This window comes from Lepeophtheirus salmonis, chromosome 3, assembly GCF_016086655.4.
Source record: "Lepeophtheirus salmonis chromosome 3, UVic_Lsal_1.4, whole genome shotgun sequence".
NCBI classification, from domain to species: Eukaryota; Metazoa; Arthropoda; class Copepoda; order Siphonostomatoida; family Caligidae; genus Lepeophtheirus; species Lepeophtheirus salmonis.
Window position 1 is genome coordinate 20,227,690 of NC_052133.2, and position 27,115 is coordinate 20,254,804.

General features: G+C 31.3%; 1 protein-coding gene and 1 long non-coding RNA gene across 16 annotated transcripts in view; both read right to left on the reverse strand.

Moving 5' to 3' along the window:
- Nucleotides 1–478: 478 nt before the first annotated feature.
- LOC121114567 (uncharacterized) lies at nucleotides 479–2,302 on the reverse strand. The gene is made up of 2 exons (XR_005863289.2): nucleotides 1,920–2,302; nucleotides 479–1,853 (listed from the first exon to the last, which is right to left on the reverse strand). It is a non-coding gene; the product is annotated as an uncharacterized lncRNA (long non-coding RNA).
- A 1,590-nt stretch (nucleotides 2,303–3,892) lies between these two features.
- Nrg (Neuroglian) overlaps nucleotides 3,893–27,115 on the reverse strand; it is a 100,452-nt gene continuing 77,229 nt past the window's right edge. For 2 of the 15 annotated variants that reach the window (XM_071887117.1, XM_071887118.1), the window contains 11 exons: nucleotides 22,149–22,441; nucleotides 19,179–19,308; nucleotides 18,806–18,921; nucleotides 13,304–13,497; nucleotides 12,294–13,240; nucleotides 11,487–12,228; nucleotides 10,448–11,424; nucleotides 10,005–10,385; nucleotides 9,841–9,944; nucleotides 6,282–6,490; nucleotides 3,893–4,598 (listed from right to left, as the gene is read on the reverse strand). In XM_071887117.1, the coding sequence (XP_071743218.1) occupies nucleotides 6,402–6,490; nucleotides 9,841–9,944; nucleotides 10,005–10,385; nucleotides 10,448–11,424; nucleotides 11,487–12,228; nucleotides 12,294–13,240; nucleotides 13,304–13,497; nucleotides 18,806–18,921; nucleotides 19,179–19,308; nucleotides 22,149–22,218 (3,750 nt within the window). In that variant the 5' untranslated portion in view covers nucleotides 22,219–22,441 and the 3' untranslated portion in view covers nucleotides 3,893–4,598; nucleotides 6,282–6,401. Of the gene's footprint in view, nucleotides 4,599–6,281; nucleotides 6,491–9,840; nucleotides 9,945–10,004; nucleotides 10,386–10,447; nucleotides 11,425–11,486; nucleotides 12,229–12,293; nucleotides 13,241–13,303; nucleotides 13,498–18,410; nucleotides 18,441–18,805; nucleotides 18,922–19,178; nucleotides 19,309–21,542; nucleotides 21,564–22,148; nucleotides 22,442–27,115 lie in introns of all 15 variants that reach the window. The other 13 variants (XM_040708567.2, XM_071887109.1, XM_071887107.1 and 10 more) reach the window with 10 other exon arrangements.

Consider the following 27,115-nt stretch of genomic DNA (forward strand, 5'->3'; position numbering starts at 1 on the left):
TCCAAAGGAGTACTACGGATTTTGAAATTTTGTGAGTCCTATTGTGCATAATTATTTTTTTAAATAAGCTTTTGAAGAAAACAAAGTCTACACATCGATATACCGGGCGCCGCTAAAAAAATGTTACACTTTGTTTTTGCTACATAAATCAAGGATTTTGTGAATACAGAATAATACACTCAAACCCCTTTACAACATGGGCACAAAAGTGGTTTCGTTACAGGCTGGTGACATCCTCGATATACACCAACAAGTCAAAAGAAAACGGAACGTGAATGTTTTTTCTATAAAGAAGCATTATAATCTTTGTTCCGCCTATTTTATTTCTTTGATCTAGTGCGACCTCTATGGTTCATGGTGGAGAGCATAATTACGGATAGGTTTAACCAGAGCCCTATAAGAAGAGTTACGTCACGAGATTTCAGGTCCCCCTTGTGACAGATATCAAATGGCCCAAAAATAAATTGAATACAATAAATGAATACTATAAAAAATATTTTATTGAGCTTACATACACGATTAATTATTATAAACAAATGGAATAGTAAATTTCATAATAATTTATTTAATTTACTTTATTTCGCATACACATGCTTTGGCTTCCGAAAGTAGAAGAAGTTATTCTATTTTCTTTGATAATTATACAGTTTGCATTCGTAAATGTATGGTGTACAATGTCGTATGAGGACAATTCGTATAAAACATTTCCGTATTGGGACATTTCGTATAAAAAGAATTTCGTATAAATCAATGAGGAAACGGGGATAGACAACTTTATGAATTGACATTTTGTACACTGAGTGTTGGGAGTTTTTTTTGGTACCGCCGATACTTAAGTAACTCCTAAGAACCTCTCACAACTCCCCCAATTGTACCCCGAATGTTTGGGGTTGTTTTCGGGTACCTCCAGGTTCCAAAACAGAATGCAACTTACCGCCCATACTTGAAAAAATAATTAAAAGCCCTTCAGAACCCCCACCCCCAATTTTACTGCGAATGTTTGGTGATGCTTTCGGGTTCTCATTGGCTTAAAATTATTATCAGCTATATGTTTGGGGTATGATTGGGGGTTGTGAGGGGCTCTTAGTAGTTTGTCAAGTATCGGTGGTGGGTTGCATCCCGTTTTGGGACCCAGCAGTACCCGAAAACACCGCCAACATTTGGGATACAATGGAGGGATTGTAAGGGTCTCTTAGTTGTGACATAAGTATCGCTGGTACCCGAAAACAGAATGACGATTAGTAAAGTCTATGTCCCGTTTCTTCATAAACTTAAACGAAATTGTTTTTATACGAAATGTCCTTATAAGAATATGTTCTATACGAAGTTACCCATGATCGTAAATATATGTGCATTCTTATCCTAACATACTTAAAGACAATGATATATAAAATTTTATGATATTTGGGGATATTTATAGACGAATGGAACCGCTACTTCAGTTATTGAGTTTACAATTTTTTTAAATTTTTGTTTAATTGATAAGATTTGAATAACGTCTCTATTTTTGCATATTCATCCAAACAGTTATTGATACAATAGATTAATCCTCTATTGAACGACTTATAGTTCCACAACAAATCTTAACTGAAGTGAATTATCGATGGTTTTATCATACAAAAGGCGGATTTTGGAATGTGAAGACTTGCAACTTAAAAAATGTATCTGGTTATAATTAAATACCGAAGAGAGGTGCATTTCTAAGACTTAAAACTTTGATTTTGCGTCCTGAATTTTGACATCTTTCTCCTTCAACTTCTTTTTTAATTCCTTTATTTCTGCTTCATAGACTCCAAGTTGGCTTTGTCGATTGGTATTAATATCCTTTAGATGTTTTACCTCTGGAGAAATATCTGTAAAACATATAAAGCAATTATAACTTTTTAAAGATAAAGTAACGAATGCAAAAACAAAGTTACCATTATAAGAATTTTTATCTTCTATGTATTGTTGATGAAATTAAATTCATGTCCACTTAGTCGATTTCTATATTTTCAGAAGTAGGAGGTAATTCACGATTATTTACATTAGTAGAACAAAAAGGACTCATCTTCTTTTAGGTCTAAACAAAACCATCACAATATATATTGAAACAATGCACTTTTAAACTGGACAAATTTTATATTATAGTTTATAAAGGGGACTGTTGCCTGGGACCTTTTAATAACTTTGATGCTTTTTTAAATAACTTAAGAAAACTCTGTTTTCTTATAGATTTGTATTTATAATTTAAATTATTGATCTTTAGTGGGGATTTTGTAAACGTGAAAGGATAATAATAATAAAAATCCACAGCTATTCACAAAAAAATATTTTGAAAGTATTTGAAATATTAATTTTTTTTTCAAGGAAAGTTTTTTTTGGAAAAAAAATTGAAAAATTTATTTCATAGTAAAAAAATGGATAAATTAAGTTTTTGGGAAAAAAAGATGTGCAAAAGTTCAATTAAATTTTTTTGAAAAAAAACAACTTTAAATATTTAATTTTTTAATGAAAAGCAAAAAATATTAATTGGGGGTGGAGAGACAGCCCACCCCCTGAGTAGGCCCCTGTTAATCACATACTCAAATTTTTACTAGTTTTTAAGAATAAGCACAATTAACTTTACCCCTTAATCTTGAGAGGTTGGTTAATGATTGTGACCAAAGGCACGAGTCTCAATATTACTTGAGTTAATTTATATATTTGAAATGCATCTGTTGTTTAATATTCTTTTTTTTTAAATATCGCTTTAGTGCCGCCTTTATTCCAAATCTAATTCCGAATTCTCCAGCTATTAAGTCTGCCCACCCCTGTAATAAGTAATAAAAAAATAAGGATGTCATTGTTTATAAATAAAAATAGGGAAAACGATTTTTGAGTGTTCTCTTTTTAGCTCATTATTTGATAGGCCATGGTGGTGATAACTTCTCTCTCTCTGAAGTAGGCATTCTCTCCTATCGTAAGCGTAAATCGTTTTAAAATGCATAATAAAATAAAAATATATTAATTATAATATAATTATAACATTTTCTCTGCACTAACACTATGTTAAATGTAGAAAGTTATAATCTTTTATAGCATAAATTCATCACTCCCCCAAATCATATAACAGGCAGCTGATGTAACGAAGGTCTTAACTCATAAGTCTCGTTCCCGCTGATTATATATATATAATAATCGCATCCTGATAACCAGAGGTACATCAAATATGTACCATATATAAAACAGCTTTTCTATTAGGGACTCTAAACAGTGTTTTTTATTTTACGAAACTATCATTAGCTTTTGATTCTTGAGGAGAGAAGATCCAACTATTGAGTACTAACAAGCACATGAATGACGTTGAGTAACAATGAGTTCGCTCAGAAGTTTTAAGTGCATGTCAATGCTGGAATCGAAGTAGAATTAAGGATCGACCTAAGAGTAATTCCTGCCAATATGCCATTGCTATATACGGTGTGAGATTTGTTTTATTTCCTTTTTCTCAGAGCTACTTGCAGCTGATCTAATGAAACGTCATGACAGGACAGCTAGGGGATTCCCCTCCCGAACATACTTCAAATTAAAAGGGTTATCACGTTCATGCAAGATATACTTAATACATCAAGGGTTTTAAGTTGAATTACTGCTATACAGAAGAGAACCTTCTAAATTTTAAATAGCATTATTGCTGGTAAAATATTTTAATTATATTTAAATTAACATAATTAATGTCAATGGCCAATAATTTATTCTTCACACAGACTGACATTTTCCAATCGCTTTGCATAGCTTTTCTTTATACACATCCCTTCTTTAATTAGGAGACACCTTTTAATAAAAAACATTGAAAGTCTTACACTATTAATTAAACGTAATTAAACAAAGGAAGCTGGCGGTAAAATATTTTATCAGTAAATGAAAGACAATATTTATATGTATATAGTTTTTATTACATATATTGTAATTTTTAGAAAAAAAAACCAAAAACTTTTTTGTGAATCTTTGTTTTAATAATTATAATAGCCACAGACGGCTTAGTAGTAATAATATATTTAGGTTTAATATATATATGTTTTTATGTATAGTAGCAAAAAAATTAATGAAAAAAAAAAAAAAAAATGAGTACTAGACGTAGTTGTAGGCAAAAAGAGGTATTCATTTACAAATATCAATTGTAAAAAATCGATGTTGAAACCCAAAACAAAAAAAAAAATAATAAAGAATAATTATAATAAAATCACAGTGAGATGAACATGAAGAATATACTATGTATATGTATGTTTATAATAATTTTACAGTCCAGATTTGTCTTCTTTTTCACACATCAATCATTCCATTCAAGTCTGTTATAACTTGTATATTGAGTAGTAGCTAAATAAACTTTGTTTTAGTTCTTTCAGGGTTTTTTTTTTTTTGGATAAAACAGGGGGAAAAAAATAAAAAAATGGCAGCACTAATGAGCAAAATAGCAAAAGGAAAATTATCTCTTTATACAAATGTTCCCTGGTTTGATTGAGTCTTAGTGAGAGATGTGACAAAATTTGAGGGATCTTTATAGGAGGAAGGCTTTCTATATTTCCGTTTAATTGAGCCATATTGCCCTATAAAGGAACCATCTTCGTCAAATGGAAAATCTGCAACGGAAAAGACATGATAGAATATTTTTTATTTATATATATACATATATTAAAGACGTAAATAAAATCTTTCTCCTAGTGCATGCCAAATAACAATAAAAATTCCAGTTGGCAATCTGCATAACTAGAATTATATAAAATATAACAATAACGCGTCCCAGGTTTTATAATAATTGACAATCCAAAGAGGTTTATTTTTTTATTTTCAACAGCTATTACCATTATTCTACAATAATTGAAGGGAGAACATACAAGAATAAAGTAGCCACTAGTGTGATTTCTAGGGGGGGTTATAAGTAGTGATGTAATTCGTGTGATTTTTCCAGGTGGTCCGTTTTTGTTTTTTTTATTTGAATTGGTAATCTGAAGAAAGAACTTTCTTTTCCTTAGCAGGTGTCATTATTATTTAATTCCTGAGTAGTGAACTTCCTTTCCTACTAGATTCAATTATATTCAAAATTTGATCAAACGTTCGTGTGTGCTCATAAAAGACGGAGAGTAACCTTGATAATTTGTTGCGGGTTAGAATTGTAAGTTCTTGTTGGACTCAAAGTAGAATTGGGGATGAATATCGGAGATTCTTGCCAATGTGCTTGTTTATTTCCTTCTCCCCCTCCTCTCTTGGCACAGCTGCTAGTTGCTGATATCCTCCAAAACATTCCTCAAATTTTCAATGTCACCATGTTGATTTTCTGTTTTTTTATTTAACATCCCCATTATTCGCGCGATGAGGTAATGGAAGATGTGGCTCTATGTAGTTGCTAGCTGAATATGTTTTATTTTTATTTTCCAAACCTAATATCATTATTATTATATTCTTGAAGAGAGAACATACAAGTATGCAGTAATCACAAGTGCGTGATAGACGAAAATAAACACTGAGGATTTTTTGCAGAGTAATAAATGCAAGCCCTTGTTGGACTCGGAGTAGAATTAAGGATCGACATAGGAGTAATTCCAGCTTGTACCATTGGTATATACAGAGTTGAATTTTTGTGTTCATTTCCCAAATGAACACTGCTCGAAGCTATAAGATGAAACGTTATGATAGCTAAGCCGCTCTCCTGTCAGACATTTTTCCAATTTGTCAGGGTTACTATTGATATTTTATTAACATTCCGCCGGATAATATCCTTATAATCTATAGGAATAAGTGCTCGTTGGACTCAAGAGTAGAATTGAGGATCTACATTGGCAAAATTCCTACCAATGCATTACTAAATAAGAAATGGGATTCCGATTTATTTCCTTTCTCTTATCTCCGTTTGCAACTAATCTAATTGAACGTCATGAGAGCTAAAGTATTTTCTTATTCAATTTCTCATGGTTACCATGTTAATTTTTGGTAGCTAGGACTGCAGAATCGACTAATCGGTCCAAGGACTATTGAATCGGAGAAAAAGAAACTGGAAAGGGGAGAGAAAAGACTTATTAGAAACACAATCCTAGGACCGATCCAACACCAGTTGTCAATTGAGCAATGATAGGACAGGAAAAACCAATAAGAAAAGGTATGTCATAACATTCCTCTAGGATAGGCAGGCTGTCAACTGAAATATCATTATTTTGCGCACACCGGTATGTAGTTTTTATTTACGGCTCTAAATAATATTATATGTAATTCAGTAATTATTTTAATTGGTATGAGATTAAAATGAAGAAAAAAAGATTAGTACTTACGCTGAAGATAACAAAATGAAAACTCGTCAACATGAAACGAGCATGGGGTCACAGGTTTAGGTTTATATGCATAAAAATAGGATGCAACTATGTACTATGAATCAAACTCAAAATAATAATTTAAACTAGCGTGGCAAATGTGGAGGATTGCTCAGAATTGCGTTCTCTACGGTATTTCCCAATGAAGGATCCATCTTCCGCCATACCCGCTACAAATAAAATAAAAATAATCATAAAAAAACGAAAAAAAAGCCATGCAAATTAAATATAGGTACATTCAAACGTACATCATGATCATTAGTCAAAGCAACAGCAAATTAATATAATATTAAATATAACAAAAAACAAAATATGGTGCAACTGATAAAGGACTTATAAGCTAAATGTGAATTTTAAGTATGATTCACGTCGTTATCAAGAGAAAATAAAAAAGGTCAAAAACAGTTAGTAGTTAGCAAGTAGCTTTACTTTTATTGTATCACCCAACCTTTCATATGAAAAGAAACCAAAAAAGGCCAAAAATCATTTAGTAGCTAGCCAATTCTTTCTAGCTATGGAATGATAACACAAAAGAACAATTCAAGGGGGTTGGGGATTTTGTAGAAATGAATTGAAGCCAATAATCGATTTTATCTAAGAGGGTAGGATCCAAAAGTGATCTCAATTTTTCTCTCATTCATCTAAATTCTGAAATATCTGGGATTACAGTCATTTGGACTAGAGTCATTTATACCCTTAAAACAATCCCCAAATTAAAAGTAGAATTAATAAAACTTATATGAAAGTGTATTTTATGATTATTTAGTGTTTTTATTTGTTCTGAACTCGATATATTTCCATTTTTAGGATGAGAAATGATGTAAAACGATACTCTTCTTTAGACCTTTATAACTGATTCCTAATACATAGTTATGAGGAATATCATAGCTTATATTATAGGAAAATATATTCAATGTATCATTTTCTAGCCTAAAAATAGAAATATACATGGAGTTCAGAACAAGATACAGAATAAAAAACAACACTTTATAATCATAAAGAAACACTTTTAAATAAGTTGTATTAATACTACTTTTAATTTGAAAATTGTTTTAAGAGTTAAAAATGACTTTGTACGATAATAGTTCAAAATTACTATACTCCCAGATATTTCTGAGATTATCTGACAGAAGTGCACTAAAGATAAATTCGTTTTTTGGCTTGAATTCATTTGTACAAAATGAGTGTTCCCCAACAAGAGCTAATTCTAACTCAACACCATCAACGCTTAGAATACTGATAGGGAGAAGAAGAAAAAAACAGAATTATTGATAGCTGACAACAAAAAATAAACTCTATGGTTTTGTGTTGTGAAGTAACATTAGCCAATTGAGCATTTTCTTGTCACGTCATGCTTTGGGGACCAAAAAAAAACAAAGTATTATAAAAATAAAAATAGTTTTTCCTTAATATTAAGGAAAATAGTTAACTATAGAGTATCTTCATTGACGTCATATATTGCATCATCATTGAAAGCGGCATTAACTAAGAGGCTCAGAGAAAAATATTGTTAATGATAAACACTGATATAAATATATATTAAATGTGAATGCCTTTCTGTGAGTGTATCCAGAAAATACTGATGTATAGAATTATAAGAATTTATTGTCGTTTCATTTTGTTGTTTAGGGGCCCAAAACGCCCTATATCAAACATACTGTAGTGACATGAAATCACTCTATTGTTGTGTATTTGGATGTCAAAATGGGACAAATAAATAAAAAGATTTATAAGTCAAAAATCCATAGCTATTCAGAAAAATTTTGAAAAATTAAATTTTTTGAAAAAAAAAAAATCAAAAATTAAATTTTTCGAAAATAATCAGATATCAAATTTTTTCGGAAAAAAAATTCACAATTGTTGACAAAAAAATCCATAATATCTATAGCTATTCACCAAAAATTAAATTTTTTGAAAAAAATTAAATTTTTTGAAAAAAAATTAAAAAATTAAATTTTTTGAAAACAAAATTTGAAGAATTTTTTTTTTTTTTTTAAATTTGGATATTTTGGGGGAGGAGTACAGCCCTTCCAGCCCAGCTAAGCTCAGCCCCTGAGGTATTAAATCCTTTTTCCTTCTTAAATCCATTTGATAAAGTTTCTGAAAGATTTGATATTTGTCCCTTTTATGAAGTAAAAATATAACCAACGAGCCACCAAGATGGCGTGTCGCCTTTAAATATGATATTAGTGAAAATGGTCTAATATCTTTGTGTGAGGTATTCATTCAAACAAGCTGTGGAAAATTGTTCATAGCCAAACAAGAGCTCATTTGTGTTCCGCCAATCACCGTTCAAAATAATAAAAAGGGATAAGAAAAGTTAAAAAAAATCGACAGCTGTCAAAAATACTGAGTAAATTTGTATGTGAGTGATGGGATAACGCCGTAAACCAATTAATTATTAGTCATTTTAATTAATATAGTATATGAACTATTAATTAAAAAAGTATTAAGTAGTAATAAAGCATAAATATTGATAATACAAGTCAACAAATTTACTTTTTTTTTTAAATCTTTCAAATTCCTCCATTTTAGTAATATTTAACAAGCTGTAATTAGTTTTTTCGTATGAAATATGCTTTTTTCGATTAGAATTTATTGATTTTTTTTTCTTTTTTATACGTTTGAACCAACATTTAGTGAGAAAAAAAACCCCCAAATAGTTTAGTTAAAAGTGAATTAATTATTTTTTAAAATTCCATGTTGATTTTGAATATGTGCTAATATTTTATATACGATACGAATAAAATTGAAATTAAATCAATATATCTGCTGAACCAAACCTTTTGGAACCAAATTATCTTTCTTAATTGAAACTTTCATTATTTATGCTTAACACAAATTTCTTTAGCGTAAAAAAAAATTACTTATCAAAGAAAACCCTTAAATTATGGTTGCTTTTTAGCTTTAAATTACATTTTCTCAAGATTGGATGACCGGATTTAAAATATATATACTTACATAATTGAAATCAGCAAACATTTTTTGTAAAGATTCAATTAACTTTTATGTTGTTTTTTTTTCATTTTTAAAAGTTGTGTCTAACCTATATTTGATACGAAAAAATTAATTATATATACGGGAACAGCGCATAAAACTACCACTAGAATTGAATATGGAATTTAAAGGATTTTTTTTTGACTTGTCTGGAGTATTTTATAAATCGTTAAAACTAAAAATTAAGAATATTAGTCTTATCAATAACTTGAGAGGTCTATCTAAGAAAAAAACATTTAAACGATAGAAAAAACTATAAAAAATGAAATCATGAGAGGTGTGTTAGTTTATGTTAAAAAGGCAAGTAGTTAATTAACTACTTATGATGGGAAAAAATAAAAGGATAGAGGAAACAAAGAATAATATGTTCAGAAAAATACAACTATATATAATTGTGATGAAAAATGGAAGTCAATATTTTTTTTAAAGATGAAAAGCAAAGAGGAAGTTGAAGTCAAGAATGTTTTTAAAAAGATGAAATGGAAAAGGATACAAACAGGGAAGGAGGGAAGGCTAAACTGACCTGTATTCTCACCATCTGCATAATCTGCAATGCTATCATTGTCAGACTCCATCGGCGGTTTAAACTCTGTAGAGCGCGGAGGACGAGTATTCCGATCGTCTAACCTATTTTACAAATATAATATATGTACATGCAGATAAAAATGAAAATATAAATTGATTTACGGTTGAGTATACTCTGGAAAACCAGCATCATCGTAATCCTTTCTTCCATGAGCTGCTTCATGCTCAGAAACTGCATATTTCCCTCCACGATTTCTTTTAATAATGGCCACAATAATGCATAAAAATATGAGGAAAATTATTGCTAGCAACATTCCGATGAACCAGCCGGAATGAGCCAAATAGGATTGAGAGTCTGCTGCACCCACAATAGGTAGGGAGGCATAAGTATATACTGGAAGAGGGTCGCTCGGCGTTTCATGAACGCCATCTACAGCGACAACACGGAAGTCATAAGTATATCCTGGATCAAGTCCACGAATAACGACAGAGTCCTCATTAAGCTCTTCATCTGAAGCCAGGTACGTGGTATCCATACTTTTCCTATAAAAGATATATATAGTAGTAACATTTACTTCCAGAAATAAAAAAATAGTAACACTTACTTATACTGAACATAGAAATGAGATCCTGGATTACCCTCTACACGGGGCTTCCACGTTACTTTAACTCTGGACTGTCCGTTCTCAGGATTCATAAGAGAATAAGTAAATCTTGGTCTAGAGGGTGGAGTCAGAGCTTGAGGGTTTGTGTTACATTCGGTATAAAATCGCATTCCTTGTCCAACACGGGTTTCAGCTCTTATGATTACTCGATACTTTTGATGAGGTTTCAATCCTGCGAGCTTAGCTTTATCGGCACTTGGGTTCCTAATTTTTGGATATCGTTCTATTTCTGGACCAAAATGCGTCTTGTTGACTTCCTTATAGTAAATACGATACCCTCTGAGAATACCATTAACTTCCTCTGGCTTGTTCCATGCAAGTAGAAGAGCAGATGAACCCATAGGGAAGCATTCAAGCATATCTACAGGACCTGGAAGACCTTCTCCAGTGCGAACCTCAATAATATTAGATGGTGGACCATTGTATGCACCATTAAATGCCAAAACACGAGCATAATTTAATGAAAATGGTTTAAATGACTGAACAAAGGCTTCTGTCGTATCCTTGCCCCATGGAATTTCTCTGAATTTCTCTTCACCCGAGGAGTTGGTCCATGTTTGTATTTTGTAACCTTTAAAGTCCCCATTAATTGAATCTAAACTAACAGGATCCCAAGAAACATAGGCAGAACGAGGGCCGACAACATCTAGAAGAGTAAAATTTAGAGGAGCTTCTGAAGGCTGATTTTCTCCCGACCATCCAATAACTGGCTTTGCTTTCATCTTAGCTTCTCCTATACGATTATGAGCCACTACTTTAATTTGATATCTAGAATATGTGGGTTGGTTATCAATAACAAGTTCCTTGACTCTCCAATCAGCAATATCTTCAATAATCCAAGAAGCATCCTCTTCATCTTTTTTCCAATATACTCGATACTGAAACTTTGGAGCATTGTGTTCTATTTGCGGCATGGGCTAGAAAAAGGAATAAACAGTAGACTTTAAAACTGCTAAACTAGTGATTGATAAACAATTACCGTCCAATAAATAACCAAATTGTTAGGGGATGTCCCTCTTCCTTCAACATTATCTGGATTTTTAAATGGAATTCTCTCTGGAGTGAGACAAGTCTCTGAATGTCCCGAAGGGAAAGAATCTCCTACTTGATTTCGAGCAATAACTTTGAAAGTATAATTGGTCCAAGGTGACATTGATACTTTAAAGGACGTATCACTAGCAGGAACTGTATCCGTTGCAACCTCCCAGGTATCAGGAGTAAATGATGTATTATACAACATTTTATAATTCAAGATGGGAGCTCTATTGTCACCCATAGGCGCCCAAGTCACAACCGCATCTTCAGAATTACAATTAACCCAAAGTAAGGAGGGAGGATTGGGAACATCTTGAACAATCAGTGATGCACTTGCTTGAGCTGAGTCCAATGATGACTTAGCTAAGCAAGTATATTGACCTGAATCCAATTCTGTTGTCTTGGTGATTGTCAAAGACTGATCAGAGGACTGAATAAACCGAGGCTCAATATCGAAATCAATCAGTTTACCATTTTTTAGCCAATGAATGTCAAGTTCTAACTCTGAGTCATATACTGCATTACATCGAAAAGTAGCCGAATCACCAGCTTCTACTTCATAGTCTTTAGGACCAGTTGATATCCTAGTGTGTTCTTTAACCGTTAAAGTACCACTTGCACTGGCTTTCCCAAATTTATTTTCAGCTTTACACGTGTAATTTCCGGCATCAAAAAATTTGACATCCCTAAAAAAGTGAATTGTTCAATTAAAATTATCCTTGAATATAAAGATGTTTATTATTATATTTACTGAATAAGCAAATCCCCAGAGTCTTGAACCTTATATCTTCCACCAGTAAGTTCTTCATTATTATGAAACCATTTAACAATGGGCTTAGGAGCACCAAATGTTTCACATTTCATAGTCATGGCCTTACCATCAACAGTTTGTGCTGTTTCTTCTGGAGGAACTGTAATTTCAGGTGGAAGATCCAAAACATTTACGTAAACGTCTTTGTAAACATAACCGTTCACGTTAGAGGCGTTACAACCATAGTTACCCGTATCAGATTTAGAAACATTTGTAATAGTAATTCTATCTGGTGTGATAAAACGGTTGGGATGAGGAGGAGCTTTTTCAATTTTGGCACCATTGTAAATCCACTGGATCGACGGAGTAGGATAACCATCAGCTTGACACAAGAAATCCACGCTCTCTCCTTCAGTCGTAATCATGATTTCGGGTTCGACAATGAATCTTGGTCGAGCATGTACTTCGATCGAAATACTGTAAGACTTTGCAATTCCAACACCATTGCTAGCCTCACATGTGTAATCCCCTGCGTCTTCAAAATCAACATGTTTAATAACTAATGTTTTTCCATAATTATCAAGTGTGGTTCGGCCAGGAGGGAGTGGACCTCCTTGCTTTCTCCACCGGATTTCAGGGAGAGGAGTTCCACCAAAAATACACCATAATTTCATTTCTTTTCCACGAAGAGCTATTTCGGATCGTTTATTTGCATATTGAAAAACAGGTTCCCTTTTGTTTTGAAGTCCAGCATTGGATCCAGATTGAATGACTTGGAGATGAACTTTATTTCCAACTTTGTACTCATTGCGGAAGTATGAAGAGGCAGAACAAGCATATAAAAAGTCTTCGGAACTGTCTTCCTTTGTGATATTTGAGAACCAAAGAGTTCCTTCGGGATCAACTGTGATTCTAGAGGAATTAAGTGTTTTATGCCAATTTTGACTCTGGAAATCAAGGTAATGGAAACATTATTAATAAACAAATATGATAAATCAAATTAGGCTTACCATTTTGAGCCAATAGACAGAGGGTTTGGGCCATCCAGTAGGGGAATTACAGGGAATACCAAATGGTTCTCCCTCTTCAACAGTCTTCGTTTTGGGTGGTTCATCAACAAAGTTATTTAATTCAGACTTTCTTACATAGACGGAGTTGGAAGTAGCCGTTCCCCATTCGTTTGTGGCAAAACATTGATATTGTCCTTGAATTAATTGATAGAGAAAATGAACAAATTAGATATTGATTTCATTAAGTAGAAGTCATATTAGTATAAAAAACGACATTGAACTATCAGTATTAAAATACTTGACATGCTTTTAGTCTTCAATCCAGCAACAAGAACAGGAAAAAAACCAAAAAAAAAAACCAACCCTGCCACCCTAAAAAATTCATAAATACATACATCCTTTAATAAATATATATTTGTCCGTAATAATTATAATCTACGTTCAAAATATTAATCATACAAAAAAAATAATAATAAAAATAAAAACCCTCACCAGGAGTCTCTCCCTGATAGTTTTACAAAATTCTTTGAGTACTATTCAAATGATAAAATGCATCATAAAGTTCATAATGAGAGTTTTACACCCCGTGATGTTAAAATAGCAGTATTACACCTATGAAAAACGTGACATTAACACAGTATATTATGTTAAATATTTTTTTCCTGAAATATATTAAATGAACAATATTGCTTTATCTCCATTAGAGTAGCGGATTCATATCCCCAACTTGAGATTTTTAGACAGGAATCCCCTCATTTGTTTTTCTTTAATAATAATAAAAGAAGAAATCCTGTACCAAAACAACACTTACTGAAGTGTCAATGTCAGTAATAGAGCAATGCCTAGCAATAAAATAATAAATTCCCTAATTACCAATGAACCTTTTAAATAGCTTCACCTTAAAGGTTGGAGAATTTGCAGCTTTTATGGACAAAAAACAAACAAAAATAGAGGGATTGCGGAATTATTTAGACCTTCAAAGTCGTGCGCGGAAAACTGCCCTGTAGAAAACTGCTGTGAAGGAAAATTTTCCCGTATTTTGTTCATACTTCAAAATATTTCTAAGCACACGGTTTGTGCGGGGTACTTGGGGGTACCCCTGGAACCCTAAAAATTACTGCCAATTCATCCAAAGAATAATTGCTTTTGTTTGGAACTATTTTTTGTATTAAAGGGATGGATGTATTGGATGACTTGGCGGTGTTTTTTAGCAATCCCACTATTACCCCGGGCCAATTTGGGAGTGGAAGGATATTCAAGAGGCTCTAAGATGTTTTCCCCCTCCATACCAATCCTATCAATCCATTAATTAGAAGATTGGATTGAATTCATTGATTTGCAAGGAAAATTGGTTTGCAATAATATTACTCACACTTGTAGGAACTTCCTTGGCGAATGGAATAAACAACTCAGATATTTTTCATATATAATATTAAGCGAATTTATAATGTGTTATTATTCATCATGAAGTTTGAACAAAATACGGGCAATTTTCCTAACTGGCAATTTTCCTCCAGGGCAATTTTCCTAGTACCCATCAAAGTATATATTAGGTAAAGTAAAAAGTTCTGAGCATTTTTTACTAGATGTCTTTAGTGATCTATATCTAACGATTTATGCATTGTATATATATATATATATAAGCTTAAAGTATGCTTTAAAAAAAGTTCATTTATAGATTTGTGTTTGGTGAATCAAGTTGTGTGTTACAGCGTTACAAAGTGGAAGTAACAAAAGAGAAAATTCGATAAATTTTTCAGTGTCACTACGACCAAAGTAATAAGGCGGGCAAAAAAAAAAAAAAAAAAAAAAAAAAATTGTGCTTTTTATTGTCAAAATAAAGTGAAAAAAAACGCTCAGAACTTTTTGCTTCGTCTATTAAATGAATGTTGTTGGGTACAATTTTCAAAAATAAAAGCTCTCAGCACCGTTCCAGGTTTGACATTGCTTAACCAACAAAATTGCTCAAAAATTCTAGACGTCACATCATATGTGTTGCATCAACACAAAAATAATATTGAATAAAAATCAGAAAAAGGGGAAAATCATATATGGCAATATTTCATTAGCAATTATAACTATATTTAAGAAGGTTGAAGTGGTAATCAGAGCAATTTGTTCATAGAAATCAGAGGCGTCTTCGAAATTATATTTTGGGAGGGTTGGTATTTGTTTATTTATTTATTTTTTAAACTCAAAAAATTTTAATTTTTTGAAATTTTTTTCAAAATTCCATAGCAATTCACAAAAAATTAATTTAATTGAATTTTTTTTTCAAAAATCAGTATTTATTCACAGAAAATTAAATTTTTTCGGAAGAAAATTTGAAAAAATAAATTTCAAGTATTATACTTTTTGGAAAATATTTTCAAAAGTCATAGCTACTCAGAGAAAAATAATTTTTATAGAAAAAATTTCAAAAATTAAATTTTACTTCTTAAATTGTAGGATTTTTTAGTAAAATCTGCTGCAATTTTCAAAAATTAAAAAATCTATAGCTTTAAAAAAAAAAAAAAATTATGGCAAAAATTTTCAAAATATATAGCTATTCATAGAAAATTAAATCATTTTGGGAAAAAAATTCAAAAATCAATGTTAAGTCAAAGGAAATTTTTTTTTTTGGAAAAAAAATTTCAATTATTAAATTTTTTGAAATTCTTTTAAAATCCACAGAAATTCGCAAAAAATTATTTATTTTTGAAAAAAAACTTAAAAAATCCGTAGCTATTCATAAAAAATTCATAGTTGTCACAAAAAAATTATATTAAAGTTTTGCTATTCTGCATAATTTGCTCGACCGACGAAAAAAATTTCTTGCAAAATGTAAAAAAATCCTTTGGGGAGGGGGTCAACCCCCTCCCCAGACTCCCCTGTGGACGCCCTTAGAAATGGACTATAATTCGTCAAGGAATACAAATGCAATTCACACTGACTGAGTAAAATCATTCAAGCTTGTTTTTGTGTTGACGGCCACACATACGTATTGTACGTATAATTATACCAACCAATTCAAATTAGAAGAACGGAAGTTCTTTCCTTTCCTTTTTTTCAAGATGAAATTAAGGAGGGTGGTGGTGGTGTATGAATGTCTATGAATGTTCTTCTTCGTTTCACTCCCTACTTCCCCTTATATTCAAGAAAGTTACGGACTATGAGCGATTTTAGGAAACTTTCTCCACCAGCTTTCTTTCCCTTAGCTGTATGCTACATACAATTTTCAAATACATACCAGAAATTTACCAAATATATATTATCAAATCCAGAGAAATAACTAAGGCCTCCCCCCTCCCATCCCTTGATTCTAATCAATCACGGCTCAAAAAACATAATATTTGAAGCACAACCATTAACAAAACTATATATATAGATAAAATACAAATAGATTCTATACATACATATATCCGTCTTTTTGACTTAAGAAAAATTATGAACAAGTGGAAATAGACCTCAATACAAAATTAAGGTCTATTAGATCAAATTTTTTAAAATAATCTCTTAAGTATGCATACATAAATAAGAGTCTATAATCCTGTATCGTAATCATTGGGAGGGGTCTGGCCACCGGTGTCGGATTGTATTTGTTAAGGGGGGGCAAATGATGGTGTTGTCATCTTTTGTTATCATTTTTGGTAAGAGTCTAAATTTGAACGAATATCTTTTTTTAATGAAGACTAGGTAAATGGAAATTTTCCTACGGAAATTTTAATATTATATATTTTTTTAACTCTTATAACTATAAAAATTCTGCAAAAGTGAGGTGGGGGCAATGGGCTCTACGGTTCTGGCGCCACTGGGTCTGGTCCTCCAATAATTTATTCGGTGGATAATCCATAGTTACTCAAATACGCCCCTTAAAATTAAGGGAGCCTACCCTTAATTAAGATTTGTTTTTGTCAGCACACTTTCCATGGGGCATGAGCCTTTTTTAATTATTAGTAATTTGTTTACATAACAGAGGATAGTGAGGCCACCTATCTTTTAGTTTTGTTTATAAGTCATTAGTATGTTGATTTGTTTACTAAGACAACTATGGACATCCGTGCCATCTCGCGAATGTTTATTAGTGTGCTCATACTCTATTGGTCTCCAATCTTCTTCTTTGTAGGTACTAATGCTATTACAGGGCTACCACAACGCATTGCAAATTAGAGAGGATTGATTCCTTATTCACAACGTGTGCAAGAGCCTATATTTTAAGACTTCTACAGTCTTAGAGTGGGGGTGGTGTATTTCTCCTATCCCTCCCCAGTTGTGACAGCCATCTATATCTTAGATTCATTCGTGTTACTAATTATATTTTGAATCCCTAACTAAGTCCTGCCTTATAAGATGTGACAATTCATCAATTAATTAATTCATATTTACATAGCAGTATCTGTGGCACGTCAATACAAAATCAACCTATAATATATATCCAAAAGTGGATAAAATCCCGATGCATTAATTAAGAGAATATTTTATTTCAAATAATTTATTTAAAAATATGTTCAAACAAATTTTTTATGAATTATTTATGTAATCTATCGTAGAGAAAAAGGGATCCATGGGTCCCTAGTTGGAAACCACTCGTCTATAATCTTCATTTAATTTATATGATGCTTCCGAAGGATTTATCCGAATATAATTTATCAATAAAAATAGAAAATTGTTAGTTTAAAAGTACAAATACTTTTTGTTTAGAAAAATACTGCAAGGTTGTTTTTGTGTTAACAGGCCATATATTTTCATGGTCAATATCTCTAATTAATTATCAAAACCTATAAAAGGTTGTGAATCAAAAAATGACTCTAATAAAAATATTGAGCATTTATGTATTAGAGTAAGGATCATCCTCCGTTAGTACCTCAATTATCGTGAGGAAGGGTGGAAATTATATCTTATTTTATGTTTGTTCAACTTGGGGTGGAAGTAAGGATGTAATTAAAAGTACCTACTTAGGTATTATTAAATAGGCGGTAGGTAAAATATCACACAACTCTAAAAACAACACAAACCATTGTTTTTTATACAAAAAAAAAATCAGTTGGTAAATGAAAAATTCACACTTTTTTATTCGATTAATTATAATTATATTTTATGAAACAACTCGACTTGAATTTCCCTTTACCTTCAACTCTTCGATAGTCAAATATTTCACCTATACAATAAATAAGATAATTAAAATAATTATGTGACTATAATTATTGTTAATCCATGTTTTGTTTTGTTTTATGAAAAATTAAATAATTTATGAGGAAGTTGAGTCATACTAGACAGAGTCCATAAATGAACAAATCAAATTAGTCATACAAAGGGAGGAGGATATGGTTGTTAAAAAGGATGTTCTTAGCTTAGTAAATATGAAGAAAGAACTGAACTAATAGTTGTTGTTTTTTCAGCTAGGTACACCACGTTCTACAAATATCGAAGAATCAATATATGTAGAGTGTAAAACTTATTAGGGACACTCATTATATATAGAATTGAGCTTCTTCCCTTTTGGCACTAATATAATTATCCTACCAATTTCTTCATCTCGGGGTTTTGTAATGAGAAAGGTTCCTCGGCCAGGCTGCTGAGATATCCGTTCGTCATAGACTTGCCAATCGTAGGGTTCTCCATTCTTCTCCCATCGATACCTATCATAGAAGGGGAAAAATAACATCATTAGTAACTATTCGAAGTTATTGTATAATTAACTTGAACAATTGAGCAAATATCATTAGTATAATATGATTTGGGCGTCAATTTTGAGACGAAATAACAATGGGCATGTTAGGTATACAGTACATACTTATTTTTGCGTAATACAAACTCACATATTTATCAAATTACAATACGATATGAAATGAAGATACTTAAAGAACACAGAGAAATAAGTGTTGTTATAACGTACATTGGAGCTGGTTCGCCTTCAGCCTCACATTCTATAATAAAGGGTTTGTCATTCTCGTCCTGACGGGATTTAACTTGAAAGAGAAGCTCATCCGTTGGAGGTTGCTTGATCATACGCGGAGGGGATTGTACTATGATTAAAATAAAATGATGTTATATTAGAAAAAGTATTTGGGCAAAGTGTCTTATAGGTATCTAAAAAATACTTTATCTTAAGATATGTAAAAAAAGAGATATTCCCAGCGAGCGTGAGAGTCATAAAAAATAGCTGATAATCTGTCGAGTTTTAAATAAGGGAAGGCACAAGAAAGTTGTTATTATTTTACTGCTTCATCGAAAATCAGCTTTTATTTAATGCATTTGAGCAATTTGCTACGAGAACAAAGCAAGAATTTGTCTATCCAAAGGATTCAAGCATTATTTTAACTCATTTTTAATGTTAAAAGGTTTCTTTAATAGGCATTGTCTTCTGCGAGAATGAAAAAAGCCGGCTTAAAAAAGTAACCTATAATATAATTGGTGAGAAAACTCATAAAAGGCAAAAACAACTGTTTAAATGGTCACAACAACGAGGGTAGTTACATTGGGTGTTGCATTATAATTAACAAGAGCAAGCATAAATAACGGGGAAAATATCTTTTTTGATTCTCTTAATATATTCAGAGTGTAAAAATATAATCATTTTCTTAATGATATGACAAACGATAGGGTAGTTATGGAAGTCACCTGTTGAAGTAATGCAATAAATATAGCTGTCGTACTACTAAAAAGAACGGCTGTATGAATGAATATGTTATAGATTAATTACAACTGACATATATTCAGTGTTATCATCGCACGCTTACAAATGTGCTTAATATCCTACTCTAAATATAATACAGCTTGCCAAATAACAATGATTATGAAGTAATGTACGCTGCCGGCAAGGGCTCATTTTTTTTACATCTCTATTCATCTATGTAAATTCAAAGGCAAATTTAGTTTTCTTTACATACTTACGTAAATACTACTATATATATATATATTATCCATTTGTGAGCATACTTAAGCAATATACTAATTATTTAATTAAATTAATAATACAGAAAATAAATCAATAGCCTAAAAAAGGGCTAATAAATTAAACAATTACATACATTGTATAAATATTGTAGTTATACCCTCAAAAATCATAATAAAGCAGGCAGATGATGAATCACATCAGTATTTTAAACAATGATACCATATGTCTTTTTTTCCCCCTCCTCCTCGCACGCGTTTTTTTTCTCTACAATATTATCAACTATAGTTATAGATTAATTACAACTGACATATATTCAGTGTTATCACTTATTTAGTTTTCTTTACATACTTACGTAAATACTACTATATATATATATATTATCCATTTGTGAGCATACTTAAGCAATATACTAATTATTTAATTAAATTAATAATACAGAAAATAAATCAATAGCCTAAAAAAGGGCTAATAAATTAAACAATTACATACATTGTATAAATATTGTTTAATTCTGATGGGGTTAAGCAAGGAATACTCTGTACATGGAATGCCCACACTTTTTTCCCCTTTCCTTTTTTTTGACCAACTTACGGCTATTTTTCTATTAGTGGAATAGTTATGAAATGAAGGAAAGAATTGAATTAATACAATTGTGAAGTAAGTAAAAGATTTTATTTATGTATTCCTCTTCTGATAATTAAAATACAATTAGTAGATAATATATACATAGCCATGAATTACAAAATTGTTTTAATTCAATTCTCTCTTTCATTTCATAACCATTCTGCTAATAAACAAAAAGCAAGTTCGTCGTAAAAAAAGAGAGTATGTGTTTCAATAATAAAGTACCCCTTGGTTTAAGTGATTTCTACAATTATTATATTATGTACACAATTTACGTCTATGGGTGATGTATAATTCATGATATAATTATATGAGTTATGTACGTAATGTGTAGGGGAGCAGACATACCCAAAAGGATACAGGTCCAACACTTGGATGGAGGTCTTAATAGGTCAAAAGCTAGTATAAATATAAGAAAATGCGGTATTAAGTTAAAAGCATGCAGGGAAAAATAGGAGACTCTAATATGATTAAGTCCAGAATTTTCTCTCTATCGAAACATAGGATTATTATGTAGGACATGAAACAAATGGGCGTTGAATAGCAACAAGGAATAAAGGCCTTGAATAATAGTATGGCATCCTCGTCTCAGCGTATTTCTTCGTCATACAGAGAGAGAGAGAAATGGAAGAGAAACACGATAGAAGAGGAACATTGCGTTCTTTCAAAAAAAAAACAAGGGTGGGGCAGTTATTATGACGTATATATTAAGAACTACTCTAGAGTATACTTTCTTACCCAATTTTCCTTCAGGAATAACTACAAAAATATATTTAAAAGAATAATAACAATTATATAATAATATTGATTAATTAATTGTTAGTGTAAAGACTCGGTCCAAGAACGAATATTTTTAGGTTTGATCATAAGTGACCTTTACAAGGCCGATGGACCTAAATTGAATTCATAGATCGGTTTACGATCTATATTATATTTTTTGTTGACAGTATTTTACCCCGAAAACAGCCCAGATCAAAGTTGGACCAAATGATTAAAAGTTATAAAGGCCTCAAACCGAACTTCAACACTAATTATGATCAAACCAAGATACCTACAGACACTGTTTTTATAAAATAAAAAAGATTGAAAGCACGCCCAAATTTGTGACGTAATGAGTATACATCTGACAAATAGCAGAGAATATACCGTCTGTCATAGGACACTCAACAGAAGGATGAAGATAAATTAAACCTTTTTTTTTATCCTTGCGTTAAATCTGCCTACCTAGCGTGGTAGAAAGTATCATAACTTATAGACCTTGTCTCTAGGTATCTTGGATCAAACAAGACGAAAAAATAATATTAAATATATAATATGTATTTAATTAGAATATTAACAACATACCGATTCCAATGGAGGACGGAAGTATTGAACAGAGTATCAAAAATGAATACATTCCACTTTTATGATCCATAATATACGGCTATTATATATAAAGTACTGGGTTACAAATACGTTGAGATTCTTTTGAGCGATTTTTAAAAAACTAGACTAAGATCTTTCTCTCTTTTTGGTTGCTTTGGTTTTCCTTTTGAAGATGTTAATTAACGAATGAGTACAACATCACCACAACTTGGAATCCACGATATCGAGGAATCCTTCTCCTCCTTTCCATGTTTCTTTCCTTGAGTTATCAGCTAACAAAATAAAAAATAAGTAAATTAGTTTTTTTAGTTTTATGGTTATAAATGGCGGTTCAAAAAATAAAGAGGGGGGTAGATTTGCTTATCTATGTAAATGAGGTCAGGGAGGAGGAATTAATTTAATGACATGTTATACAAACTTATATTAACTAAAACTATTAGGATAATATATTTTTTTACATACAACAACCCCGAAGAGTCTTGATAATTAACTCTGTGTATAATTCGTAATGGGCAAAATGTTGAGAAAAATAACATTTTTAAGATCAGAGAGGAAAAGTAATTGGTGATATTATTTTTCTTTTTTAATCATGAATATATCGTCGTGGTGTTAATATCTTACTCTAAAATAATGAATTCCCATCTACTTTTGGTGTATTTTTAAAAAAACGCATAGTAAATAGTAATATATATATATTTAAATATAACTTTAAAATATATTATCTGCAAAAATACTACTTTAAATTTTCTTTTCTCTATAACAATAATATATTTTTTCCTTCCGAAATTATATATGAAACAGCTGATGTTTTCAAGGTATTTCGTTCAGTAGTACCACATGTATACCTCCCCCCTTCTTTTCGCACTCTACAAAATGCCCAACCATGTCTATAATATAAGTACATATATTACTGTTCAAAAACGAGATTGTTTGAGACAAAGCACGTGTCAGCGTACTACGTAATCTTGCTATAGAACATTTAGCAAAATTTTATTTATAAATATTACTCACTGACAATTTTAAGAAAAATAAATTTATGCACATTGTAAAAAAATGTTTATGGTGATATTACCACATAATAATTTATTCAATGCTACTATGTACAAATTAAAATTATAATCTTTTAGCATGAAATGAATAAGCGTATAACTTTATAGTGATTTAAATGTTCAATACCAGTATATCATACTCCGAGCTTTTGAAAGGTAGTTTATTTATATATATTTACTAACCAGCTAAAACACTGATCAAAAAACTAATAACTACATATATGATAGAGGTCAAATGCTATGAATGGAATGTCGATCATAAAAAAAAGGAAAGTCATCTAATGTCTAAGTATCGCTCGCATAGAGCTGTAAAATATTTAGCAAACATGCAGAGCCTGTGTTTGGGCCAATGTAGTTGCAATGGGCCCTGCACTTTCAATAGGCATCCCAGCTGATTGCAACAATACATTAATTGTAAGAAAGTTATTTCTTAAACAGGTTAACCTTACCTTAAAAAAAGTTATTCTACAAAATTACATGAAACATCCTTTTCTAAAAAAAACAACAACTTAATTCCATATAAATTATAATAAATAAAAAAAGGACGTTGAAAAATATGAAAAAAAAGGTACCTGCATTTTTATTTGACAAATAAGTACAAATATTAATTTGAAAGTTATATTTATAACTATCCTTATCTTTACCTGCAAACCGTTTTGCTTATGGCCTTGTAATAGTTAGCACATGACCTGCAAGAACATAGCCCACATTGCGCGATTTTTTACCCGCATATACCTCATTATATGCCAACGAAATGACTGAAAACACGGAGTGATGAAATCCTGAATAAACAGTGTATTACTATCTATTTATTTATCACGAAGAGTAAAAGACTCAAATGTAAAAGCATTGTGTTTAAACAAAATGAATACAATAAATTTAATAACAAACAGTCTATGACATAAAATTAATTTGCGCAACTTTTGACAATTACATATTAGAGTAATTGAGCATTTTGCTCGGTATTTTTAATGAGTGTTTTGTTTTCTTTGCAATGAGGGAAATTGGTTTATACAAAAAAACAACAGATTTTTCCTCTCTGTTAATTTTTTGCTGAAACTCTATCATGATTTAAGCTACTATATATGTAATATATATATATAATAATCAGAATATATCCACACCCTTTCCAAACAAAACAATGTTAAAGAGGGAAATCCCCGGACTTTGTTTGTCATTTTTTGCAAATATTATGTATGATGGTTCCTTCCTTCCAGGAAGGGAGGAAAGAGGAGAGAGAAAGCTTTTACTAATTTAAACATACAGCATTCAAATAGAGAAAAATCACGCATTATGACTATGAAACCTGGATGTAGTCATGTACATATATATCACTTATACATATTTTTTGGACGGCAAATAACGTTGCAAATGTTTAAATGTCCCCTCTATCTCTCTCATCATTAAACATACGCATTTACACGCAATACAATTAAATAAATGGATATATAATAAATAGTAAAGGGCGTCACTAGGTTTTAAAAAAGGGCAGGGTGGTTAAGCCCCCAGAATATAGAATTATTATTCAATTAGAGTACTACTCGTTGGGTCACGAATCTCTGATAGCTGGATTGTAGAGAGCTGGGCATAAATGTACAGAATATCTTATCTCTCAAGGAAGGAGTGAACACCAATATTTGAGTACCAATTCAACTACCGAAATAAGTATCGGTATTTTGGTACTAAAAATATAAAACAAAACTTTCCTTAAGAGCAGCTTACATTCATTCACAAGTGCAGGATTTTTGTTTGAATGGGAGCTACTTCAATGTCTGAATGTCATAATACTGACTGCAAACCAATTTAATATATGTAGTATTGATTTTAAAGCGTCAGTACACTTGAGCACCCGTATATCCAAGAACATAAAAAGGAAGAAATAACCAAATCTACCATGAACAGGTCATGGTCAATGTATGTTCGCAAATTGTTGACGTTTTTTGCCCCCTACCTCCACATGTTTTCGCATAGTCCAAATACTTTATTATAGATTGTGTTTCGCAATTTCAAAAACCATGCGTGAAATTCCAGGGGAAAAAACATTTCCTGGTCAACTTTTTAACAATTTACAACCCTTGTATCAAACCTACAAATGAATATTTATATATAACTCCACATTCTTAAGTAGAAAACATTAAGTATCATTCTGAATCTTCCATGGATGAACGGACAGGGTTAGTTTTAGAGTGAGTTTTATTATAACATAATAATGAAAATGGAAGACCCTAACATTTGCCATATCTACGGGACCACGGGAGCCTATTTTTCTAATTTAAAGCTCGGGACGAGAACAAGCAAGTAACATCCCTAATAAAAACAGCAGTGTAAGCCTTGTTTATTTTTTATTCTTCAAATATATAATAAATGTCTCACGTTTGCCAGTATTTATTTTTTGCTATCCTATCCGGAATTTCACGGGCTCCCCAAGCTTAGAAATGAACAGATGAACACATAAAACATTACAATGTACATAGACTTACTTATTTTCTACGCGGTTTTATGTGACATCCATGTAATTGATTAGTATCTTAATGTAACTATAGAAATAATCTAATTACAGAAATAGGTAGATCCACAAAACTTTCCTATCAACTATCAAAAAACAAAACAAAAACCCCTCCACAACCATTAAATAAACATTATAAAACAGACATGACAATCCATTTTTAATTATCTAAGTCTTCTTATAGGGAAAGAGAAGGAAACATTCGGTTACGTTTCCCCAACTTTCTTAATTATTTTTACATTAGACTGCCTCCTTTCGAGTAAATATCTTACAAAAACCCTTTCTGTTGAGGACAATCAAAAAGTTGAGTCTTGTGAAGATTGAGGGAGCCATTTATATGTGACAAAAAATTGAGAATTTTAATTTTCTAATAATAAAAAATGTACTTTCCATATTTTTTTAGTATTTAGTTTAAAATATTCCGCTTCTTGCTTTCAACAATAATTTAACGAGTCTTATGATTTTAGATTTCCATGTTCTATCAAAGAGAAAAAAATATAGCAAAGTTTAATCCTAGTTTAAAGTGTTGAACAAAAAAGAAGAAAGTTATTTTTGATATAACAGGAAAACCGCAAATCATAGAGCACATCTTAGATCCCTTAAATAATTATCAAACGCAAGGGTAAACCAAATACTAAGAAATATATATTAAGTGCAGTTTTTGACTCCTAGCTAAAGATAAGACGGGCCTTGGACCCAAATCTGACGTACCCCGGTACGGTAAAAGAAAACTTGTATTATCCAAAAAGATTCAAGATCCGAACTGGCTTTGGGTGCTCGAACTAATACGGATTATAAAAAGATCCGAGGATTTTCTGGATTTTAAAAACTTATAATATTGCTGAATTATCTTTATCGAACGTAGCATCTCTATTTATCCAAGAGTGACATTTACATAAACAGTTGAATTGCATGGTCATTACACAAAGGCTCTACCTATCTCACAAACACAAAACTGTGCTATTGTAATTAGTTATCAGCTGTCAGTGTGGCTTCATCTTTTCATCTAATCAGCGTTATTAACATTGGTTAGTTGTATACAAATAAGTTCTTTTTAAATTGGGAACAATCTTCAACAATCATTGAATAATAATTCCATAGTTGAAAGAATTGGCCAATTACCAACTTATTCGGTGCTTTTTTCTATTCATTTGTGGAGAGAGGTTGTGAGATACAATAAGCTTAACGACGTGTCCAATGATGTTATAACAATAATTATAATATTAATATCAATAATTTATTCATGACTCGGCATCAGTAATCAGTATAAATATAACCTTAATCCGGATCCAATTCTATTTAGGTCCGAACTTGGGGTAAAATGTAGTCAAATTTGAGCCAAATATCCGTCCAATTTTGGTTTCTGATTTCCCCCCCTCAAAATCCAACTT